The sequence below is a fragment of the Sceloporus undulatus genome, chromosome 9 (genome assembly GCF_019175285.1).
Source record: "Sceloporus undulatus isolate JIND9_A2432 ecotype Alabama chromosome 9, SceUnd_v1.1, whole genome shotgun sequence".
In the NCBI taxonomy this organism is placed as follows: Eukaryota; Metazoa; Chordata; class Lepidosauria; order Squamata; family Phrynosomatidae; genus Sceloporus; species Sceloporus undulatus.
In genome coordinates, this window is record NC_056530.1 from 12,218,424 (window position 1) to 12,243,490 (window position 25,067).

The 25,067-nt window shown below is 43.5% G+C and overlaps 3 protein-coding genes across 6 annotated transcripts; all 3 read right to left on the bottom strand.

The window, feature by feature from the left end:
* Positions 1 to 590: 590 nt before the first annotated feature.
* LOC121915178 (interferon alpha-inducible protein 27-like protein 2A) lies at positions 591 to 4,957 on the bottom strand. 2 transcript variants are annotated; one of them, XR_006100660.1, is made up of 5 exons: positions 4,807 to 4,957; positions 3,717 to 3,779; positions 2,417 to 2,578; positions 909 to 1,122; positions 591 to 810 (listed from the first exon to the last, which is right to left on the bottom strand). XR_006100660.1 is itself a non-coding variant. In XM_042439132.1 (4 exons), exons 1-4 carry the CDS (start codon positions 4,862 to 4,864, stop codon positions 1,016 to 1,018), a joined length of 390 nt encoding a protein of 129 aa, XP_042295066.1. In that variant the 5' UTR covers positions 4,865 to 4,957; the 3' UTR covers positions 591 to 1,015. The 2 variants fall into 2 exon arrangements, 1 of the variants encoding a protein (XP_042295066.1); XM_042439132.1 differs by having other exon boundaries at positions 591 to 1,122.
* Positions 4,958 to 6,595: 1,638 nt separating this feature from the next.
* On the bottom strand, positions 6,596 to 14,593 carry HMGCL (3-hydroxy-3-methylglutaryl-CoA lyase). 3 transcript variants are annotated; one of them, XM_042439130.1, is made up of 9 exons: positions 14,436 to 14,593; positions 12,663 to 12,746; positions 11,610 to 11,717; positions 11,123 to 11,218; positions 10,015 to 10,163; positions 9,796 to 9,859; positions 9,252 to 9,440; positions 8,724 to 8,849; positions 6,596 to 8,596 (listed from the first exon to the last, which is right to left on the bottom strand). In XM_042439130.1, the coding sequence occupies exons 1-9, from the start codon at positions 14,469 to 14,471 to the stop codon at positions 8,495 to 8,497; spliced, it is 954 nt and encodes a 317-aa protein (XP_042295064.1). In that variant the 5' UTR covers positions 14,472 to 14,593; the 3' UTR covers positions 6,596 to 8,494. The 3 variants fall into 3 exon arrangements, with proteins under 3 accessions (XP_042295064.1, XP_042295063.1, XP_042295065.1); XM_042439129.1 differs by lacking the exon at positions 14,436 to 14,593 and adding an exon at positions 13,237 to 13,907; XM_042439131.1 differs by lacking the exons at positions 11,610 to 11,717; positions 12,663 to 12,746; positions 14,436 to 14,593 and adding an exon at positions 13,954 to 13,958.
* Positions 14,594 to 16,618: 2,025 nt separating this feature from the next.
* On the bottom strand, positions 16,619 to 24,910 carry FUCA1 (alpha-L-fucosidase 1). The gene is made up of 8 exons (XM_042439127.1): positions 24,536 to 24,910; positions 23,079 to 23,213; positions 22,826 to 22,963; positions 21,653 to 21,758; positions 20,356 to 20,556; positions 19,929 to 20,119; positions 19,032 to 19,131; positions 16,619 to 18,284 (listed from the first exon to the last, which is right to left on the bottom strand). Exons 1-8 carry the CDS (start codon positions 24,883 to 24,885, stop codon positions 18,144 to 18,146), a joined length of 1,362 nt encoding a protein of 453 aa, XP_042295061.1. The 5' UTR covers positions 24,886 to 24,910; the 3' UTR covers positions 16,619 to 18,143.
* Between the last annotated feature and the right edge of the window lie 157 nt (positions 24,911 to 25,067).

Below are 25,067 nucleotides of genomic sequence, written 5' to 3' on the forward strand. Positions count from 1 at the left end.
TCCAACCTTAGTCTTGAACGGCTTGCTGTGCCTGATGAGGATGATGGGAATCGGAGGGAGAACTCCCCAACCTCTGCATTGGCTGGGGATGATGGGAAGTGTGCTCCATCCTTACTCTTAAAGGGCTAGGAACCCCCCCGACATGCTGTGCCTTATGAGGATGATGGGAACTGTCCTCCAAGACCCCTAACACTGACATTCAAGTCACCCATAAAATTACATTTTGCAGAATGTACGCCACTGTATGTACAGTGCTGTGTAAATCTACTATATAAATAAAGCAATAATAATAATAATAATAATAATCACACACATCTATATACATTGAATATATATATATATATTATACACACACTTATACAAACATACACACACTTATAGATATATAATACACACACACACACATATATATATATACACACACACACAACTACCTCACCCCAGAAAACAAGATGTGCTTTTCACTTTTTGGGTTTGGTGACCAATAATCTTCCGAAATGCCAAGCAAAGCACACAAATCTAATTGCGGAGAGGAGCCTTGCTTGCTCTGAATGACGTCTTCCAAAGAAAAGGACAAGGAACGCGTTGCCTTATTTATTAGTACAGTATGCTTTATTTATTAATGTGCTTCCATTGACTTACCATCAAAAAGCTTGCGCTTAGCTGCAAAAAGCTTGCAGGAGGAGGCTGTTCATTCAACCTTCTCTCCGTATTGGAAAAGGCCCTGCAAATATAGCATCTCGATAGCTTCATCAATACATACATATACATATATATATTACTATTTCTGTTATTAAACAATTCTTAAACCTACATCAAAACTTGCCCACACGATTTCCAGCTTTGCAACTCCCTCGACAGAAAGAGATACGAAAGGCGGCACATTCTCCTTTGGCCTTTCTTCCTACCAATACATTTCTGATAATTCTGTCTATATCCTATTGATCGTTCCAAAATTTAAGGTATCATCAATACGGTGTGGCTTTCCAGAATGTAAAATCCCTACTATTAGGTCCTACTGTCCAGGTTTTTGGGGTTGTTTTGCAGCAGCGATGGCTGCCCCTGCGCTGGACGTTGCGGCGGTCACTCCAAGTTTGGTACTCAGTGCGAGTCCTGTTGCGCCTGCAAATAAACATATATAGAGGCAGCCATTGAACCATAGAACCATAGAACCATCACTGTTTTACTACTTATTGCAAATCCGTAAGGATACACAACAGCCATTCTTCTGTTACTCCCTGATGCAAACATATGCCACAATATTGTTCCTTTTGTTGTCTTCCCATTTTTATTTTCCTACTTCATAGGGGACACACAAAGACACAACACACACATTGGAAGATGTGGGTTTGGAAAGATTTGTAGGGAAAGTGCTACAACATGTACGCCTGTGACAAAGATAGGATTGAAAAGGTTGTTGTTTTGTTGTCGTGCGCCTTCAAAATCGTTTTCGACTTATGGCGAACCTAAAGCAAACCTATCATAAGGTTTTTTTGGTAGGTTTCTTCAGAGGGGGATTTGCCCATTTGGGGGAAATTGGTGGTATATAAACACCCAAAATAATAATAATAATAATAATAATAATAATAATAATAATAATATATCCCACCTTTCCAGAAGGATCAAGGCAGGTCACAATAGGCTACATAAATAAATACATAACACATACGTAACTAAGATTACATATCCACTTATTCGTTAGTTTAAAACTAAAATGCCAACATTATAAACACAAATTAAAAATCAATTTAAAATAAGCAAGATTGAGGAGAGACATTTGGCCAAACGAAGGGCAATCTATAACGATAAATTATATTAAAATTGCTATGGCCTTATTCTGAGGCTGAGAGAGTGTGTCTTATTATTGTCTTTCTTTTCCAATAATGCACAATGTTATATAACCCTGTCCTGTTTTCGCCATTCCAAGGTCTCTTTTTTGTCCCAAGGAAATGTGCGTCCGAAACACACTGCGGAAATAACCCAGTTTGAGACCGTTTTAACTGCCCTGACTCAGTGCTAGAATTGTTGTTTGTAGACAGAGAAGGCTAAATGTCTCACAAAAGTACAACTCCCTTTCCTTCCCAAGCATTGAGCCAGGGCACTTAAAAGCGGTGTCAAAGTGGATTATTTCTGCAGTGTGTCAGCCTAGCGTTAAGACAACTTTGAAACGGAAAGAGCTCAATCCCATTGCGGGAGAAAAGGCCGTTTATACAGTCAGCCCTATATACGTTCCCAAAAGCAAACCCTGACTCTGCCATTTTATATATGGGAAACTGTGCCATTGTGTATGACGAGACTTGAGCACCCACGGATTTTGTTATCCACTGGAACCAAATCCCGGCGCATGCCGAGGACCCACTGTAAATGTTTGCAATAAATAAATAAAATAAAACCCTTCCTCGCCCCAAATTCTTACCAACTGACTGAAGCATCGCCACTGGGCCGCCCGCCGCAATGCCACCGCCGCTGGCAATGGCTGAGGCCGACATCATCTTGGCGGCGACAGACCCTGCGGCTATTCCTGCGCTGGTGAAACCTAGTGCTCCAAGCACCAATGGAAGCCCAACGACAGTGATGCCTGGAATGCAAGAATCAAACATGTATGAAGTATTAAAGGGCAGCAGAAAGTTGGGTCAGCGGCGGGGGCTAATGCTGTGCTTCTTCTGTTTTTTTGACAGACATGTGCCATGCATCGATGGTGCGGCACAACTTTATGGCATGGCACCATGTGCCTCTACGGCAATGATTCCCAAACTCTGGCCCTCCAGCTCTTTTGGGGTTACAGCTCCCAGAACCCCAGACCACTGGCCAAGACGGCTGAGGCTTCTGGAAGCTAAAGTCCAAAACACTCAGAGGACCAAAGTTTGGGAAGAACTGTTAAGCTATTAGTGGCTGCACAGTCTGCCTTTGCCTGAGCCTCCTGGAAAAGTCCGTTCACCTTTATCACAGTCATAGGAGTTTATCATACTGGGGTCGATTTTGACGTTAGAGAGAGATTAAAGCGCAGTGAAAGCATCCCGCAAATGAAGTAGAAATGGCCAGTAATTGTGCGAATGATTATCACAAGCAATTGCACAAATAAAGCGATGTCGGAAATGCATTGTCGCTGAAATCCCGAAAGTAAAAAGATGCTTCCCTGTGACCACTTTAATGGCAGGTTTTATGCAACATTGTGCAAAATCGTTACGTGATCTTTCTAGGATCTTTCTGGGATAAGCTCCCAATCTCCTTTTGTGTGATAAACCCCATAGACCAATACAAGGGAAACTCAGGATTCCCTCACTGAGTTCCTTGAGTGCAATCGACTTTGGCGTTTTGAACTCAGTTTGCAGCAACTGAAGGAAGCTGAGGATCATGTTGGGAAGTGGAGGAGGAGTGAGAAACTGGGGCCCCATACAGACTGCCAAAATAAAGCTGCTTCGGGTCACTTTGGAGGCATGCTGTTTAAATTATGCATACATCCTAAGAATCCAGAATCCACACCAAAGCCACGCTCCAGATCCTAAGGAAGGGAGCGTGGCTTTGGCACGGCTTCCGGACTCTTAGGACACGTGCATCATTTAAACAGCGTGACTCCAAAGTGACTCGAAGCAGCTTTATTTTGACCTGTCTGTATGGGCCCTGGGACACTTAAAAACAGCTGGAAAAGTGGGATGAACAGGGGATAAACAGGGACTGTCTCTGCCAAACAGGGACCATTGGAGACAACTGCTTACCAAGTCCTAGGCCTGCTCCGATCATAGTGCCTTTTCCCATACGACCCAGTTTTCCAAGACTCTCTGCAAGGAGAAAGATGTCTGTTTGTAAGCATTACACCTTCGTACAAAATGCATTCAAGGAGACGTAACACAGAGCAAGAGTTTACAGGGAAAGAAGTACTGCTGTATATATTACAGGCTGAGTCTCCAAAATCCAAAATATAATGGCGCTTGGCATCTGCTGGGGTTTCGTTCCAGGACCCCTCCATGGATGCCACAATCTGTGGATCTTCATGTCCCATTAAATGGCACACTACAATGGTGCCCCTTGTATAAAAGGGCAAAATCAAGCTTTGCTTTTCGGAATTTATATATCTTTGGAATATTTTAAATCCGTGGGCGATTGAATCCATGGATAAAACAAAATCCGTGGATACAAAGGGCCGACTGCACTCCCAAATCCAAAACTGTCCCCATGAGCGGTTGAGACAGTAACGCCTTTGCTTTATGAGGTTTCCATGTATACAAACTTTGTTTCATGCACACCATTATTAAAACATGTTGCCTAAAAGTACCTCCAGGCTATGTGTATAAGGTGTGAAGGGAACCACAAATGAAGTCTGTGTTTAGATTTTGGCCACATCCTTAAGATATCTATCCAAAACAATATTCCGAATCCCAAACGCTTCTGGTCCCAAACGCTGTGGGTAAAGGAGGCTCAGCCTATGATATAACCAAGCCAAAGCAACGTGAAATAAATATAATGGGAATAAAAAATGTTCCTCCCCTTTTTATCCCAGTTTCCAGGGATAATAGCGGTGTTGGCCATATATTGCAAAATCCAGAAAATCAGGGAAACCTTTATCAATTGGCCCCATCAAGGCATCACTGTTTGGTGCATTTTGGATATCATTTGGACAGTCGCTTGAGACGCTTTATTGCTTGTCCATCAATACATGTCCGTTTTGATAGCAAAAATCACATCCATGTTCTGCTCTCTTGTTTTTTCCCCTTTTGTTCAACTGATTGTTTCGTGTTGTTTGAAAACCTTTAATAAAGCTTGTTTTAAAAAAGGAAACCACAGACGCAAATAACTTGGGCGTCCTACCCTTCGAAGGCTCCTTTTTGGCTGGATTTGGCCTCTGCGGTCCTGAGGATTCAGCCATATGTGCGGCTAGACGGCTTGCTGTTTTTCCCAACTGCAAGATACAATTTTGCAGACTGTTCCCTTTAAGAAAAGAGGGAGATGGATCGCAACAACTGCTCCTCCCATAGACTCTGGCACACTTTCAGAGCCAGTGAGCAAGAGATGTGGGAGAAGCGCACTCTTCCTCCTTTTCCGGGAAGCATGGAAACTGAAGGCGTTTCAATGGGAGATTTGGATGCAGCGACTGGACCGCCGTGTGCTTTTTTACTGACATTTTCTAAATACCTTGCCTGGCATTGTGTTCAAAACCAAGGACGCAGGAAGGGCTCAAAGCAAGCTAGCACCAATGAGAAACTAGTAAAGGAAAGACGCAAGCAATGGAGTTTCTCACACTGTGCAAAAATGGGATTTAAAGTGAAAAAATAAACCGCAAAAGTGGATTTATTATCAGTCGGCGTCCAGTTTAACCCAACATTAACCCAGACAAAAAGTAGAAAAGGTGCGCAAAAGCGCAATTGTTTTTCAGACGACGGCGCTGTCAAGGTTCACTGACGCGACATTAACCCGGCTTAGAAAGTCGACAAAATGTGCTGCTTTTTACTTCCAGAAAATCCCCAAAGTGGAAAGAACTGTGTTTTGTCGACTTTCTATCCAGTTTAATGTTTAATGTTGCATTAACCCTGATGTGTCTGAAAATCAATTGCACTTTTGGGTGTCTTTGTAGTTTCCCCCCCAGGTTTTAAATCCCATTTTAAACCCCGTTTCTGCATGGGATGCCTCCCATCATGTGATAAACCCCAATAAGTAGATGCAATGCTGAACAGCATTGTGAAAATTGTATTAAAAATATCCAAAGGCAGCAGCATCATAATAGCATATTAGCATAGTAACTTTTTCCTTTGGTATTGCTTTTAACATCTTTGCCTGATGAAGAAGCCTGCGGAGCTTTGAAAACTTGCAACATGTATTTTGTGCATTTCGGTAGATCCAATAAAGGTATCCCTGACCCTAAAGTAAAACTATAATGGGGTTTTCTTGGCACGTTTCTTCAGAAGGTGTTTGCCTTTGCCATCGTTTGAGGCTTAGAGAGTGTGACTCGCCCAAGGTCACCCAATTGGGTTTCCATGGCTAAACCGGGATTCGAACCGTGGTTTTGGAAAGGCAATGATACCCTCTTCCCCTTCTTTGGTGCCTTAGTAAACTACAAGCCCCAAGATTTCATACGATGTTGCCATAGTTGCTAAAGAGGGATATATAGTACTGTATTGGTATGGAGTCCTCTTAATTAATAGACATTATAATGCTTATGGTTTATATTATAAATTATATTTTAGATTATGAGAGCTGGCGCGATGGTTTAAGTGTCGGATTGGGTGTCTGAAAGACCAGGGTTCGAATCCAGACTCAGGCTCAGAAAATGATTGCGTGATCCTGGGCAAGACACACTCTCTCAGCTTCAGAGGAATGCAATGGCAAACTCCCTCTGAACAAAGAAAACCCCGAGAGAGTCAACGTAAATCAAGTTGAAAGCATGCGACAACAAATTTTACCGTAGGTCAAATAATAATTTGGTACTATAATAGATTAAATATTAATAATTTGGCACTATAATAGGTAATATAATTAGGTTGTGGAGTAAAGGTAAGGATGTGAAGGTGAGAGATGGCTATGGAAGGAGTAAAGATGTGGAATAGGAGGATATCTGAGATGATCTCAAGACATAAAAATGGTAACCACACACTTATATGAATGCATTTTAAATCAACTTTATTTTAAATATTTTAAAAAATAAAATACATTTGTTCAGGCACATCTTCCCATTTGGATTGCCTTTCAAGGCTTTTGTCAAAGCAACAAAGGGGACAACGCTTGGACATAAGGGAACAGCGGACAGCGAATAAAAGGTGGAACAGTAAAAGGAATTTAAATTAGGTTTATTTTCCTCTTAGAGAGCCGACTTAGGTTGAGAAGGAACAACATACATCCCCCTGCCTTCGATAACATTCTTCCATAAGTTAATAAAGTACTCCCAAAATGTAGATCCCAGCAGAAAGGAATGGCTGGAAGCATTTGTTAATATTATATGCGTTGGATGGATCTATGCGTAGAGACATGTAGTATTTTAGAGGGCAGAGAACAGAGCCCTGTTTTCAATTCCCCAATTTTCCCACTATATTTGGTGACTTCATGAGTCTTAGGCTTCCTATCCAGCACTCCTTAGCCTATTCTCATACAACTAAACAACATTTTGAACATGCACATGACATTGCATGCAAAATTATATTACGCCAGTCTCCCAAAGAAGGCAAGATGGTGCACATGGCCCTTGGGTCAACCATCAGCTTTCATTTCTGTTTGGTAAAAGAAAGCATCTAGACTTTGTGTGCATCAGTGCCTTCAAGTCGTCTATTGATTTATGGCGATACCATAAATTTGCTAGGATTTTTTTTTAGGGAAAGAATACTCAGAGATTGTTTTGCCAATTCCTTCCTTTGAAATATAGCCTATTATGTATGCTTAATGCCCATCTACGCGGGACATTGTTTTGCCCTTCTCTTTCGAGGCAGGGTTCATACAAACCCAAGTCATACACATAACAAAATACTTCACTGACGAAGGAACAATCCCAGGGTGGGATACAGTCACAACTAAATGTTAAAGTCAATGTATGTCTGCATACACTATTTACACTATTCCTGCTTTTGGCTAAAACAGATTAATAGCCGTGGGACCTATTCCCAAAATGAGACGAAGGCACTTAACAGACATCTGATAACTCAAGGGCTGTTTCTTCAATATGGTCTCATGTTCAGAGCCCAGAAGATGGTCAATGAAAGGCCATCAGCCCTTGGAAATGGGGCTGCAGATGGACTAGAGGAACCATTGTGAAAAGAGAATAATCCTTTTGGTTTCGGGAAAATATGGCCAAGTCACTGGGTCTAACAAAGCAAGGATAAATCAACTGGGGTGATTTGCAGCCCAAAACTAGGTTCAGGTGGACCACTGCCTTCACACTTGCCAAAAGGAGGCATCTCAGCTTATACTTTTTATCCATGATCTGAGGATGGCTCAAGATGGAAATGGCACACCTTTCACCAAGACTTGACCGGAGGAGCAGGGGACGATGGGTAGTCTCTACAGGCCTTACTAAGGATGAACGTCTGGGTTGGGGACCTGGTTGAGATACAGGTGCTAGAGATGATGGAAGGCTGGTCTAGGAGAGAGTTATCTTGGACAGACAACTTGGATTAGACCACAGATTAGATTAGCTCCCCAAAAAGAGGCAAAGTGGAGGGTGAGTAAGGTATGCCTTGCAATTGGGATTGGCAGGGAGGGAGTCTAGTATTGCTTTCCACCCCTTCCATAACTGCAGAATCCAGTATGCCTCATAGTAAACTAATGTGTTCTGCAACACCAGAAAGAATCCTTTTCAAAGATGCCCAAGGTATCCCACAGGTGACAGATCTATAGTGCTACATGTCAGTAGTGCTTCTCTTTCCGCAGTAAAATCTGGTTCCCGTCTTCCTTTCACCTCACTGGCCATCCTCTGGAGAGTGCTTCAAGTAAAGTTAGGTGACCGAGGACACGTAGGACAGGTTCCAGACTGCGGTTCTGCTTCCAAGAAGTCCCACAAAGGCACTGGGCCAAGTCAGAGTTTGCAAGAGGCTTGTGCTACTTTGGAATTTGTCCTCCGGTTCAGCGCTTTGCAGATAAAGGTGCCAGCATCGAGAAGCTTGGAGAGGTCCACACCCTTTGCAGGAAAGAAAGTGGGAAAGGGAGAGGGTTTGGAGAGATTGCTGCTTATTTTATAAATATAAAGTCATTTTGTACAACGTCAGATCACAGATTTATTTAGCTCATCTATTTGGCGGACTTACTGTGTGGATGCCAAGACCATGAAGCATGTAGACCATGTCTTCAGTCGCAACATTCCCAGATGCTCCTTGCGCATAAGGGCAGCCTCCAAGGCCAGCAACCGAAGAATCAACCACACTGACACCCATCTGGAAACATAAGCAAGCCTGGTTAAAAACTACTCCAACCTTTCTCAACTGTTTTACCCTACAGGAACCCTTGAAATAATTTTCAGGTTTGGGGAACCCCTGTATCAAAATTAATATATCTACAGTATAATTTTGTTCATGAAGCTAAGTTTGTGTACCCTGAAACATCAGAAAGCAACGATGTCACTATCTCCGCCACCCATATGAACAATTTTGGATTTCAGAATTCCAGATAAAGGAGACACAACCTGTATTTCCAAATCTTTATATGCAACTCGTATCCAAAAATTTTAAAGTGGCGTATGTACAATAAAATGTAAACTGTTTTAAAGCCGCGCAAGTACACAGAAAAGACGTTAAATTCTGAAGTCCAAGAAATAAATGGATTGGTGGGTAACGTACCTGAAGTGCGACCAGCGTGTTGGCAAGAGCCTGGCCATAGGTATCGTGGCAATGAACAGCAAGAGCCCCGACGGGCACCTCTTTCACGACCGCAGAAAGCATTTCCTTCATGCTGCCAGGAGTCCCGACGCCAATGGTATCGCCAAGAGAAATCTCATAGCACCCCATTGCGTACATTTTCTTTGCTACCTGTAATAGAGAATAGAATTTATCATGGTGTGCCTACAAGTCATTTTTGACTTATGGTGACCCTAAGGCTCATAGGGTTTTTTGGCAGATTTCTTGTCACTGCTATAGAAAAAACAACAACATTCACATTCAGGATCTTCTTCTCTTGAAAGACAATGGGGATCCCTTTTGTTTGTCTTTCTCTCTGTTGATGGACTAAACATTACAACTGGGAAACTGAGGCAGACAAACCCTCTCTGAATGAATCTTGCCAAGAAACCCCATAATAAATTCACTTTAGGGTCGCCGTAAGTCAGAAACAACTTGAAGGCTCACAACAACACTACCACCACAAACAACGACGACTGGGACGCACCTCAGCCACCTTCGCAGGAGCAATCTTCCCTTCATAAGGGCAGCCAAGGACACAGGAGACGTACCTGTGAGTAAGGGAAGAGAACAGGTTTTATTATATCCAAAAGCAGAAATGTTATTTTCCTCCAAAACATACCGGTTTCTCCTTTCTAGCTTCATGTTAATTCAGTGTTAATCTGCCTATCTGCCACCAAAATTGGCACACCTTTCCAAAGCTTACCCTCGGACGGGGATGCTGGCTTCCTTTGCCGCACGCAGGACATCACTAAACCTCTCCAAGCTTTCATCGATGGAGCAATTGATGTTCTTCTTTGTGAAAAGTTCGGAGGCTGCTCCAAAGATGGACACTTCCTTGGCTCCTGCTGCCACCTGCCAATAAATGGAACATATATATATATATATCACATGGCCCTAATGACAAAACACTTGTCATTCTATCTTCTTCTTTTCTAGTCTCCCCCGCCAATGTTGTATACCTTCTTGCACAAAGGATTTGCTCAGCAGTGCAAGAGTGGTCAGATTATATTATTATTTTTATACTTTATTTAAATAGCGCTGTCAATTTACACAGCGCTGTACATACAAACAATAAAACCAATAAAAATGGGACCTGACAATGGCGTACATTTTACAAAATACATATAAAACTATAGATAATAATACAAAATAGAATGAGGTAAAAAAATAAGCAGGCAAATAAGCAGATAATACCTGGGCAAAGCTCTACGCATATGTAATAATAATAATAATAATAATAATAATAATAATTTGTTTTATTTATATACCGCTATTCCAAAGATCATAGCGGTGAACAGCAAGTAAGCCAATTAGCAAGTAAGCTAATTTGCCCCCAACAGTCTGGGTACTCATTTTAGTAACCTCGGAAGGATGCAAGCCTGAGTCGAGCTTGGGCCCTATTGCTGGTCTTGAACTCGCAACCTTGTGGTTTTGAGTGTATGGCTGCAGTACAGGCATTTAACCACTGTAAACATACATACGCGGGTTTATGGTGTGTATAATATATATATATATATATATATATATATATATATATATATATATGGTGACCCCATGAATTTCATAGGGTTTTCTTAGGCAAGAAATCCTCAGAAGTGGGTTTGCCAGTTCCTTCCTTTGAAGGAACCTATGGTGCCTGGAATTCATTGCTGGTCTCCCATCCAAGTACTTATGGAAGGGAGAACTCCAGATATATAAAAGCTGCAATGCAAAGGAACACAATATGCAACCACAACCATGGCGTATGTGTTTCCTACTTCTAAGTCTTAGAGGCGACCTCCTCAGAGCTTCTGCATTGAATCGTCCCTTACCGCTGCTTCAAAGCCCTTGAGGTTGGGGGTCAGGACAGGATAGCTGATCCCAGGGACCTTCTGGATGCCTTGCATGACTTCACTGTGGTCCGCCATCTAGCAAAACAAATAAACACAAAAGGTAAGATTTAAAACCTGCAAAGATTGAAAGTCTGGCTTCTGAGTCTTTTAAGAGGGTGATGGGAAGAGATCGCCAGGGCTGCATCTGCACTGCAGAAATAATCCAGTCTGACACCACTTTAACTGCCATGGCTCAGTACTAAGGAATCCTGGGATTTTTTATTTTTAGTTTTACAAAGTCTTTAGTCTTCGCTGATGGTGCAAATCCCAGGATTTTTAGCACTGAGCCACGACAATTCAAGTGGTGTCATACTGCATTATTTTTACAGTGCAGATGTACCCACAAAAACAACCTAAGGCCCCATGCAACTCTGAGGCCATACCTTCAACCGTCTTATTCTAGTCAAGGAGGGACATCTGTACTGACCTGTGGGACCCATTTGGGAGACACAAAACTGGTCGCTTCTATGACCGAAAGACCTGTTTCCGACAACATGTTTATGAAGTCGATCTTCACTTGCGTGGGGACGACGTTCTACAAAAAGAGAGGGAGAGAAAACAACGTCATAAGGAAATAAAGGAATGATAAAACAGCTTTTCAACTCTAGATTTCCAATTTAATTCTTCTCAGAGGTACGACTACCATGGGAGAGTATAAGGGCAATAGCTGTGCTTGGGAACTAGGTTATGTGTATGAGGTGCATATGAAACAAAGGGATTTCATGTGTAAGATGCCGGGTGACCATGTGCCAGTGTGCGTTTTGCAATCCAGCCACGGGTAAAGATGGCCTCTTTTGCAACCTGCTAATGCACAAACATTGCAATGAGTAAACATTCAAGTCCGTCTTAAGCAACTTCCCAGGTTACCACAGGGCAAAGGCTGCAAAGATCGCAGAACTTGCACTGCTTTACCTGAACGGACAACTCCAGGGGATGAGCCAAAGAAATGGAAGGGAAAGGTTAAACAATGTTTACTGGCGCTCAGGGACTAGAATCGGACTTGGTACCTAGATACACTGAACTTGGTACCTACCAAAAAACTACAACAGGAGTTTGCTATTGCTTTCTATTGAAGACCGGCTCATTAAATTGAGGGATATGATTGAACTGGACAAACTTACCTGTCGTTTGAGCAACAGTGCATTAAAAGGAGTAGAAAAAGGATGGCTACCAGTGACAAAACACCAGAATAAGAATTGGCAAGGTCTGGTAACACAGTGGGGTTTTCTTGACAAGATTGGTTCAGAGGAGCTTTGCCTTTGCCTGCCTCTGAGGCTGAGAGAGTGTGACTTGGCCAAAGTCACCCAGTGCGTTTCCAAGGATGAGCATGGATTCAAACCCTGGCCTCCAGAGTCCTAGTCCAATGCCCAAACCATGCTGGCTCTCTTTTGAGATCGAGACCCAAAAATATATATACAGGTATATTAAAATACCAAAATAACTTATGGCAGGTTTCAGGCGCAATGGAAGTTCGGCTTACCTTTTCGTTCTGCAATCCGTCTCTTGGGCCGACCTCAACGATTTTCACATGTTTGGGGAAAGCAGTAGCTGCCGCTGTGCTGAGCTGCGGAAAAAGGGATGGTTTTGGGGGAAATAATTGCAACCAGGTAAGAGAATAAATGCTATCTTGCACACTCCATTTTGGCATTTTATACACACACACACACACACAATTCCAAAAAATAAGCCTTGAATTTGCCATTAAGCAAGCCTTGATTTTGCCATATGGTATACTGTATAAGGGGCCACCATTTTATGATGGCATTGCATATACTGTATATATAAATTCCAGAAAGCAAGCCTTGGAAATATATATATACACACACACACACACACACACACACACACACACACAATTTTTTGCCTGCTTGAGCTGCTACAGAGGAAAGAGAGACAGAGCAGGGGAAGCCCCCCAAGAGGGGCCAGATGACAACTCCCATCATCCACCCACCCACTGCAACCCCCATCATCCACCCACCCACTGCCTGATCTTGGTTGCCAGGGCTTCCCAAAGGGGCTAGACCCCCCCAAAAAACCCCAAGGACCCCCCTCACCGGCCGCAGGGAGGCCACCAGCCTTGGGAGGAGGACCCTCTGGCTGGCCAGCCCCATCCTAGATCCTTCCTTAGGGCTCCTCTGCAAAGTCCTGCAAAGCCACCAGCTGCCCAGCAGAAAGTCACGTGGCCCAGAGGGGGGATCCTTTGTGACGTAGACACAGGATGGGCGGGGCTTCCCTGACCTTGCAGAACTGGGTGGGCGGAGCTCAATTGCAATGCCTTTCCCTACTATAGGGATCCTGGGGTTTGTAGTTTTGCAAAGGTCCTTCAGCAGCCTCACCTTGCATTCACTGTAAAGGGGCACCTGGAAGCAATGCAGCTGGACACTGCTTTGGATCTATAGTTTTGCAAAAGACACCTGGAAGCAATGCTGCTGGACATTGCTTTCCAGTGCTATGGCTCCCCCCCCCCTTAATGAGGATCCTGGGGTTTGTAGTTTTGCAAAGGTCCTTCAGCCTCCTCTGCCAGGTTTTGCATTCACAGTGAAGGGGCATCTGGAAGCCATGCAGCTGGACATTGCTTTCCAGGGCTATGGCTCCCCCTCTTAATGGGGATCTTGGGATTTGCAGTTTTGCAAAGGTCCTTCAGCCTCCTCTGCCAGGCTTTGCATTCACAATGAAGGGGCATCTGGAAGCCATGCAGCTGGACACTGCTTTCCAAGGCTATGGCATCTTCAGAGGTTGGTGGCATGGATGTGAGTGGGGCATAGATACACCTGTGGGACCCTTGGTTGGGAGGATGTGGTTTGCATGTTTGCACGCCAACATTAACATTAAATGTTAATTTTATGTTAATGTTGGCGTGCAAACATGCAAACCACATCCTCCCAACCAAGAAGGAACTACTCACTTCCATGCCACCAACCTCTGAAGATTCCAGCCACAGATACAGACAAAACGTCAGGAATAAATTCTTCCAGAGAACGCAGCCACATAGCCCTAAAAGCCCACAGAGAACTATTTTGCCATTTTATACAAGGGACACCATTTTACTACCCCATTGAATAAAATGGGACTTGAGCATGCATGGGAGGATCCTGGAACCAAACCTCAAGGTCCCACCGGAGTTTATTTCCACAGACAAATGTGCATAAGATTGGCACTGTTTCATACAAGGCACCAGAAAACTCTGACTTGATTCACCTTAGACCTGAAGCGACTCCTAAAAAATCCTAGACCCATTTTGGAAAAGACATACCTGCCCGATCAGGCTTCCTCTTCGCAAAGGCCCCATTTTGCACCTTGGTGTATTTTGTCGGACAGAGTTTATGGAGTGGCTCAGCTTGAAGTGTTGACTAGGAGCATCATGCCGCGCGTGTTTTATACCAGCCCCTAAACCAACAGAAGGGGCTCTGAAATGAAGGTGTTTGTTTTGGCATGAGATGTTCACTCCGCTTCGAAAGGTCCATGTCTATGGCACGAAGCAAAGAGGTGTGCTATTTGTCCCTGCCAAGATCCACAGTAGCACCACGGTATCATCTGCACAAAGTGTTGCAGCCTCATGGCTGTTCTTCCAACATGATGTAAGAAAGGGATTCATGCCAAAAGCTATTTGCCAATGGTAAAGGATGCCTGATCGAAGGCTCAGTATGAGCCCTTAAGCCAAAGGACTGATGACACCAACTTTGTTTTTTCGTTATCTCACTGGCAGGAATTTCCGTCCGACTCTGGTCCTATCCATCTTGCCAACCATTATTGCATTACCATTAATGATTGAGCCGTGACGTTCGTTGGCCGCCGTCCTTCTTTGTACTGAGCAACATGCTTCTCCTTGAACGTGTTAAGAAATTGGGCTAGAACTGATCCAAAGTAATGAAAGGAGTGAGAGGGAGGATTATTTTGGCTCACTAAAAAAGAGACTTATCTCTGAACATGGCACACCAGCAATGGGAGACCATTTCAAAAACTAGAATGGAAGGCAGAGAAGGTATCTGTACCCGAAAATCGCCACACACACATTAGTTAAAATACATTAAATCTAAATAAGGGACCATTTGACAGCTTTTACTGATAATCCCAAATCAGACAGCCGAGGTTCTCCGACATGTGACGACAATGATTGTGATATTTATATCATGCCTTATGATACAATGGGTAGCTTTGGTGCAGCAGCAATGACCTGTTGGTGTAAGATGGCATTTAAAATTTTTATAACCATCAATATTCAATTTTTAATTTTCAATGTTTGAAAAGCAAATGTTGTACTTGGATTCCCAATTAACATTATCCACTTTTATAGTCTGATGTTAATTTTATTTCATTTGGTTTCTCTGTATGTCTGATGTTTCTCGGTATGTCTGATCTGTTGATTGTTAATAATATATCATGCCTTTTGCCCTATCTAGGATCCGAAGTCGCATACAAAAGTTAAAACCAATACAGTACAGCTAAAATTTACACTGTACAGAAGTTAAAATCTAATCAAACTTTACAATAAAATTAAAAGCAGTATAAAGACTATTTTAAAGAACAGGGGGAGCACAGGCTGAACCCCTATTCCCCTATCTGCCTTTCAACTGACTAGAACCATCTTTTGTCTTGTCTGGATCTTTGTTGCAGATGCAGCTGTGATGTACTCACATATGTATGCGTTTTGACTCATCTTTGGCTCTAAGGAAACAGGTATTTCAACCATTACAAGGGCATGCAAGACTAGCCACCCCTCCTCCTAGTTATCTCCTTTGACTTTGCGAAGTATCCTCCTCATTCGTTCCTTCTTTTAACACACCCTACCTATGCTATGGAAATAACTATACTTAATAAAACGTATATGCCTTCAGGTCACCTGTCAACTTATGGCAACCCCATGAATTTAATGTTTTAAGGCAAGGAGTCCACAAGACATGGTTTGTTGTTACCTTCCTGAGAATATAGCCTAGTGCTCGGAATTCCCTTCCCAACTCCCTTCCAAGTACTAAACAGGCCTGACCTTTGCTTAGCTTCCAAGATCATATAGGATGTAGTGCCTTCTTGGCATCTAGGTTGCTATACTTGCTTTACGGGAGCCAGCAGAGTGTAGTACTTTGGTTGTCGGACTGTAACTCTGGAGATCAGGATTCAAATCCCCACTTGACATGAAAATATACTGGGTAGCCTTGGGCAAGGTCCAACTCTCAGCTTCAGAGGAAGGCAATGGCCAACCTACTCTGAACAAACCTTGCCAAGAAAACCCCTTGATAGGTTTGCTTTAGGCTCGCCATACGTCAAAAGGGACTTGAAGGCACATGACAACTGTCTTAAAAGACCTTCCTTGCTATACAAGTGGCTACATATGTGTGTGACATATGTACATGCCTTTCAGACGTGCTCAAATCTTAACCTTTTTGTTTCCAGGTCTCACTGTTGCTGTGCCTTGTATATAAATCAATGCCGTACTCTTACTTGGATTTCAATGTTTATTTTTTAAAAATAAAAAAAACACCCAACAAGTGACATTTGAAAATCAGGCATTAAAGTGAACAAAAAAAAGGCACCATGATTGGTATCACGTAACATCACATATCAGAAGGACCATCCACAATTTGGTTCAACCAAGGTATTTTAAAAGAGTACCAGCAAATTTACATTCATACGTAAAGCACTGTATGGCATTTTGAGTCCTGAAATCTGGCCACGACCGCTTCTTCTCATTTCTCATTCCATGCCTTCCTTGGTGCTGCACTAGTACAATGGGACATTTAATAGGAACAGAAAAATTATTAAGCACTGAACCCACTGATCAGTGCTCCTTTTCCCTTGTCCAGTGGCTACCAGTCTGCATTTCACATAATAGCAAAGGAACCAACTAGTATATACTCTTCTTCCTGAGTCAAAAATTTAAGGCCAAATCCCCTGCATTCTAACCCAGGACCATGATGCTGTAGCAAAATGGAGGTCAAGAAATTAGACAAAGAGGCCTCTTTGGCTGGTCCATCTGACTAGTCATTCGTACTTAAAGAATATGCATTGGAGGACTTTGCAGGATTATTTCAGACGTCTCAGCTGTTTAGAAACTCATCTTCAAGAGGAGCTACTCATAGGAAAACTGTTTGATAACAGTTGTGTCTCTGAAGCCTTGCAGAAGGGTGGCTTAAGAAAACGGTATCATTTCCAACCAAATGACTGGACCCTTCAAGGCAGCATTCCTCATTGGACTGTGTGGATGCATAAGAAAGCCAAGAGATGGCCTGCTCTGTAAACTACTTAGCTGGTCACTGTACAGGTAATTTTAAAGTTATCTTGCTTTCCCTGGACATAATCCTAGTCCTAGATGTTATTTCCACCAGATTAAGACCTTTCACCAAAACAGATGGGCATCCTGAGTTGATTTTAAAAAACACAACAGCAATAATCCTGCAACATGGCAACAGCACAATAGGGAATGAGGTTTTATCTGGGGGTTTTAAGTGCCTAATTTGCTAGGGTTTTTTTATATCACCTAGCTTTATCAAGCTTTACTTTGTTGTATTTTAACTCATTTTCTGTTTGGTGGAATTTATTCTGGTGCTTCACACCAAAGCAGACTGGCATCCTGAGTGGAAAAGACAGTAACAACCCTGGGATGACCTGCACCCCTTTAGCAGCTGCTATTCTGTCTCATGTGATAAATTCACATCAGTTCAGGATAATTCTCCTGAAGTCTCTGGAGACGGTTCTCATTCCATGATATTTAACATACTGTATTACAGCAGAGTTTTGGATGTGTGTTGGAAGCGAGTTAAATTCTGCTGAAAAAATCTTCCATCTGTCCTGATTAAAATGTAGCATCTGAAGACCTTTAACATGCCAAAGTTTTGCTTCATTCAACCATGATTGTTTAAGCCCACCTTATTCCTACCCTGTTCGTGCTCCTAATCACAGAAGCATCAACATTTCATCTCCGAGAGACAGAAAACATGAGTATCTTGATTCTCCTCCAGCTTTGCCATCACACTACACCAACTAGCTTGAGAGTCCAGCCGTACTGCAGAGGGAGAAGTGAAGGGGTTGTGAAGGGCAGAGCGACTTGAAGTCCTTTGTCTGGTAATGCCTGCCATTTCAATGGAACGGAGACCCCCAACATAGTCACCTGCAAAGGAAAGGGAAACAAGATCTACTGATCTATTGTTTTATACAAAAGATGTGAATGAACTAGGCAAGCTTATTCAGGCAATTGTATCAAATGATTCACTGTTTGCAAATCACGGAGGGTTAGGGCAAAAGAAATGCTCAGAATGATTTCAAAAATACCCTCTGCTTTATAGATCTTTCAGGGGGGAAAAACATGGAAACAGCAGTCTCCAGATGCTCTGGGGGGAAAATCTGGGCCTCATAGATAACAAATCCCTCCTTAAGAAGTATGATGGGCACCAATCTAACAGCAACTTGCACCAAGGTTGATAGGAAACTGCTTTTTCCTGTATGTTCCTTTCCATATGTTCTGCTCAGCAGCTAAGACTGTGGTCTGTATTCCTCAGCCATTTGAGGCTCAGGCAGGTAGCAATAAGGAGCAGGCCCTTTTTAGTATGGTCACCGTTACCACCATAACCTGTGGAAGGACCTCTCAAGGGAGATTCACCATGTTCTAAAACTTTAGCACTTTGTATGTCTGCTCAAACTTATCTTCCTTGTGTGTCTTCAGTGTCAGTTTTGTGGGCTTTATGAGCTTCTGTTTCTGCTAAATGTGGTTTATTATGTAGTTGGGTCTACTTCAAGCATGACTGCAGCTACTTGATGGCTGCAGGCTGCTTTGAATTTCTTTGTGCAAAAAATAACCCAGTGTCACTAGATCTTAAGCCAGGCTATTTCCAAAACTCTTGCCTATTTTACCACTTACTTGAGTGCTGGCAGATGGGACAGGAGATGAAAGCTTCAACAAGCTGCCTTCTGGCCAGGTCAAGAAGACAGCATATACCATTGCTTCCTTTGAAGTGTACCTGGGAGAATACAAGACAAAGTAGTAAAATATGAGGAGCAGTGTGAAGATACCAAAGCAGAGGCAAAGGGTTAATCTTTCGATGGAGTATAGCATTGGCTTGTTCAACCATGAGCCTTGCCAGGTTTGGCTAAAGTTGAAGGCCAGCTTAACAATGCTCTGAAGTTTTCTCTCATGCTGGGTCTGCCTAGCTAGGAAGGCTGTTGAAAGGCTCAATGTTCGCCCTTGCATACACCCTGAAAAAGCAAACATTGCACTACAATTTGTCCTCTTTCCCTGCAACTGCTGACGTCAACCCCATAGTGGTTGGGTCTGGCAGAGGGCTAAGAAAAACTTTCCATTATCTTCCTTGCAGGGGATTTCTCTTTTAAATCCTCTCAATGTCACCAAGACATATATATGCTTAAATAAATTCAATAAAAATATAAAAGTCTTCAGTTCAAATATTCAAAGAAAGGTTTAAAGCTTAATTTTTTTAAAAATGAAGTAGCATCCCTCAGCCTGATATGCTCTAAATATATTGAATTACAATGTTCATAATCCCCGCGTAAGCATGGGAATTGTAGTCTAATGCACCAGGATTTCAGGAGCAGTGATGGCTGAATTAAAGGAAAACAGGATAGCACTTTGGAGCTTAATATGTTGTCTCAGAATGAAAATCATTTTTTTGGAGGCACATCCAAGGTGGTACCTCCTCTTGTTGCTATACAAAGCCACATCTGCACTTGACAGAACCATTAGAGAGATTATATGTTCAAAGCTCAGAAGGAGAATTCATTTGGATTAGTTTTACCATACCAAGTGCTGTCGCTGGCATTTTCCTTTTGGACCCTCCACGGCTTTGATTCGTAAATGGCCTCTCCATTAATGCTCAGCCACTTTCCAAGTGCCAGAAGCCTCTCCTGAAAGATTGGAGCAATCAGCCCTTCTTTCGTGGGCCCCACGTTGAGAAGGTAGTTGCCCCCATAACTCACAGTTTGCACAAGTTCCTGTATGAAGGCATAAAACAAAACATGAGAGCGCCCCAACTCAGGAACAGAAAGACTAGTTCTGAAACAGAATCATAAAACTGGAAGAGGCTGTGTGTTTTGAGTTAACTAGCTCTTGTTAGATCTAAGGCCCAATTCAAACCTTCCGCTCGCATTGCTGAACCTCCCTAGCAACTCTTTCCAAGCTTTTGTAAAATGCCTCTGAAATGCTAACTTGATGCCCTCATGCTACTCACCTTAATGATGCTAGGCTCATCCATGAGTTCATAGATCTGCATGTTGCTTCGATACCCCCAAGATCTCCTGTCAACGGAGCTGCACATCTCCCACTTGTGGTCAGGCAAAGTGCCAGGTTTGTATTTATCTTGACAGTTATAGAAGCCTCCATGATGGCAGGAACAATTGGTACCCCATCGATCGTTCACCACCACAGTGTCCTAGCAAGAGAGATCCATGAGAAGAGTTGGAGTGAAACATGTGGCTATGATTACGGATCTAAGGATGAAAAGACATTGGGGCTGCCCTCATGGGTGCTCAAAACAAAGCAGAGCTTACTGCCTCTGTATAAATACTACTTATTCTTATGTATTTTCTCTTAACTTTCCTTTGTCAGTAAAGACGAGGGGCAGCAACACAAAGCCCTACCGAATATTGTAAGCTCCCAGTTCTTTTTTTTTAATCACTCAACCCTACTTCAAGCTCAATGTCTTTTGAAAGAAATCCAAGCCCTTCAGCACTACCCCAAAATGTCTCACTGTTGGGAGAATGAGGGATGCATAACAATATGTGCATGAGTTGAAGGCTGTGTTCCCAAAATGGCTTCCATGTTTACCCCCAAGGTATGGCTGAACTGCAAATACCAGCAGCCCTATACGACACATTCAATGTGGAGAGAACTGCTGTGAGTAGCATTCACCATCTGGACATACAATTCCCACCCCTGCTCCAAAGCTTAGAAAAATGTGGAATTATGAGTTATTTACTCTTGCAGTTCCCACGTTCCCAAGTCTGGGGATAGCTATTACAAATGACATATACTTTCTTGACATACTTAAAGTTGAGTTTTTGTATTTCTGTCACTGTCAGGTGCATTAGCCTAGCCTATACCAAGAAAAACTTATAGGCCTGTTACAGACGGCCCAAATAAAGCTGCTTTGGGTCTCTTTGGAGGTATGCTATTTAAAACACGCATGGGTCCTAAGAGTCCGGAGGTCGTGCCAAAGCCACACTCCATTCCTAAGCACTGGAGTGCAGCTTTGGTGCAGCGTCTGGATTCTTAGGACCCATGCATCATTTAAACAGCATACCTCCAAAGAGACCCGAAGCAGCTTTATTTGGGCAGGCTGTAACAGGCCACTGGTTTCACTGCAGAGGGGAGAGAAAGAGGGGAGCATTAGACATTCGAAAGAACCATAAAGAATTTTACAGCCCAAAATATAGAAAGCCACTCTAAAGGCTTAATTTCAAATGCAGGAGAAACTTGCTCAGTTTTTAACACTCATTAACTGCCCAGTTCGAAGAAAATTCAGATACCTTGACTGGACTATCATTGTAAAGCCAGGCAAGGAAAGTAGTTGAGTTCCAGTATGTGTCTGGAGCTTCCCAGTCTCCATCAGACCAGATGATATCCGGCTTGTACCTTAGATGCAGATTAACAAAATGAGAAAATTTACCAATGCAATTGCGTCCTAGTTCTTGATCTTTCTGTTGAGGCGAGCTATTAAGTGACTGATCTGCTCCAAGCTTATATTGCTGCAATTAGAAAAGTGGGCAATTTCAGTATGATGGGGGTTGGCAATTTCACCTTCCAAGGACTGAGCACACCTTGCTAGCTAAATCTGTCACTGGAAGGTTTAAGAAAACAAATCTTCCCCTTTAAAACAAAGTATGTTGAGAGTCTGCTTAAAATAAAATTGTGCTTTGGAGTGTATGATTCTCCTTTAAAACCAGGCACATACTTCTCATGTGCTTGGTTTTAGAGCGCAAATAAAATATTTGCCATCACTGCTATACCACCAAATACAGCCAGAACCACACGCAGCCTGCATCTTGGCCACTTTTGTTACAAGTCTTCTAAGGAGGGAAAGGTTGGATCAGCCTATTTTGGCAGCTGAGGTGCTCAGCATATATAAGACAATGGGCCCGAACAGACAGGCCAAATAAAGCTGCTTCGGGTCACTTTGGAGGTATGCTGTTTAGATGAGGCATGCGTCCTAAGAGGACTGGAGCGCAGTTTTGGCGCAGCTTCTGGCCTCTTAAGATGTGTGTGTTATTTAAACAGCATACTTCCAAAGTGACCTGAAGCAGCCTTATTCTGGTCTGTCTTTTCGGACCCAGAGTCAGAACAAAGCCTAGTGCCTCATTCTAGATTCCTGCAGTATGAAGCTGTAGACAGAAGCACAGGATTATCCCTGGCCTCCTACATTCTAGGCATACTTACCTGTTGAACACAACAGGATTTACTTCTGACTAAACAGGTCTAGGGTCTCTATCACACTACGCAATTGAAGCACTCGACTTCACTTTAACTGCCATGACTCCAGGTCTTTACAGTTCTCAGCTAGAGAGCTGTAGGGTTTCATCAAACTACAAATGCCAGGGTTCTGTAGAAGGGTGTCTGGGAATTATAGTCCAACACACTTAGAGGGGATCGCATCTAGATAGGGTAGGTTGATTTAATTTCTTCTGAGAGTGTTTCGTTCTTACCTTAAAACAAGTTCAAAAAGCTCTGGCATAGTCTTCTCGTAGACAAAAAACTGACTCTTGAAGCTATTATTTCGGTCCAACTGGTAGAGCGGGTTAAACCATTCAAAGAGGGAGTGGTAGAGCCCATAGTGTATGTTCCTAAAGATCAGAACAATGGGGAGAGACAAATCCATGAGCGACGAGAGAGCAGTTAAGTCCAGCCTTGGTGCAATCACAATACTCTCCCCCACACGCTTTTAACCCACATCGATACCTTTTTCTGAGGGCGTCTCCCAGTTCACCCACCAAGTCTCTATGGGGTCCGGTGTCTACCGAATTCCAGTTCCAGGACACGGGGGACCCCCAGTTGGTGAAGCCTTCGTGATGCTTTGAGGTAAGCACCACGTATCTGTAGGCAAAGACAGACACAGGAGGGAAGAGAATTCATTGTAAATAACCTCCCAATTCAGGAAATAGCAGGGGAAACGAATGGAAAAGACAGGCCAAAGGTTCCCCTGCTTTTTTAAAACATTAAAATCTGGAGAGAAAAGCATGGCTAATATTTCCAAGACGACTCCTTTATTCTGTATTAGTAAACCAGAAGTGGCACTAACTCACTTTCTTAACTCCTTAATAGTTAGTTACCTCTCCTCTAACCTAAAATCAACAAATGAAGAGAGATGTGTGGTTGCAAACTGCAAATCGGGTGCATCTACACTGAAGAAATACTGCAATTTAACACCGCTTGTAAGAGCCGTAGCTCCATCCTAGGGAATCCTGGGATTTGTAACTTCATGAGGCACCAGAACTCCTTGGCAGAGAAGGCCAAAGGCCTCGCAAAACAACAAATCCCAGGATTCCTTAGGCTTGTGCTACAGCGCTTAAAGCAGTATCAAAGTGTATTACCTCCGCAGTGTAGATGCACAACAGATCTCTTGACACTCTTCTCTCTGAGGGTGCCTCTATACTGTAGAAACAGTGCAGTTTGACATCATTTTAACTGCCACGGCTCTATCCTACAGGATCATGGGATTTGTAGTTTGGGGGAATAAGGTCTTAGGATCCATCAACATTGTAGAAATAATGTGCTTTGGCATCGCTTTAGCCGCCATAGGCTCCACTTTACAGATTACTGTGATTTGTGGTTTGGGTCTAAGGCAAATAATGCACTTTGATACCACTTTACTTCTCATGGCTCCATCCTATGGAACCCTGGGATTTGTAGTTTGAAAGAGGTCTTAAGAGGGAATATGCACTGTAGAAATAACGCACTTTAGCACCACTTTAACTGCCATGGGTTCCATCCTAAGGAATCATGGGATTTGTAGTATGAAGGGGAGGCCTTAGGATGCATCTAGAGTATAGAAATAATGTAGTTTGCCATCCCTTTAACCGCCATGGGCTCCACCTTACAGATTTGTAGTTTGTGGGGACAAGATCTTAGGGTGCACCTTCACTTTGGCACCACTTTAGCTGCCAAGGGCTCCATCCTAAGGAATCATGGGATTTGTAGTTTTGGGGAGAAGGTCTTAGAGTGTTTCTACACTGTAGAAATAATGCACTTTGGCACCACTTTAAAGGCCATGGGTTCCATCCTACGGAACCCTGGGATTTGTAGTTTGCAGAGGCAGCACCAGCCCTCTTTGTGAGAGAATGCCGGGGCCCTCGTAAGACTACGAATCCCAGGCCTTCTGTCTCCCGAGTGCGGAGCAGGGCTTCCTCTCCCCTGACCTGGCTCCAGCTTCCTGGAAGAGCTGGGCCCAGTCGTCGGGCTGGAAGTCCACGGCGGAGAAGCGCGCGGCGAAGTCTGCGTAGGTGGCTCCCGGCGGGAAGTGGCTCTGGACGAAGCGCTCGTACTCGGGCCTCCGCTCGCCCTTCCAGTGCCACCAGAACCACTCCGAGCCAAAGGCCGGGACCGAGAAGACCCCCCAGTGCAGGAAGACGCCCACTTTGGCCTCGTCGAACCAGCCGGGCAAAGGCCGCGAGTCGAGGCTGGCCCAGTCCGGGGAGTAGCGCTCAGCGGAGGCCGAGGATGAGGCCCAACACAGGAGCCCCGCCGACAAAAACACCACCGCCGCCATTTTGTCTCTGCTCAGTGAGGGACTTCTCCCATTGGGCGCTTGCTTAGCCAATGGCAGCCCCGCTTCCGCATGAGGCCCCGCCCAACTCCATTGAAGTCTGTAAAGCAGTGGGCGTGGCAACGTTTCCCACCGCGCTCATTGGGCACTTGCTCAACCAATAGCAGCCCCGCTTCCGCATGCGA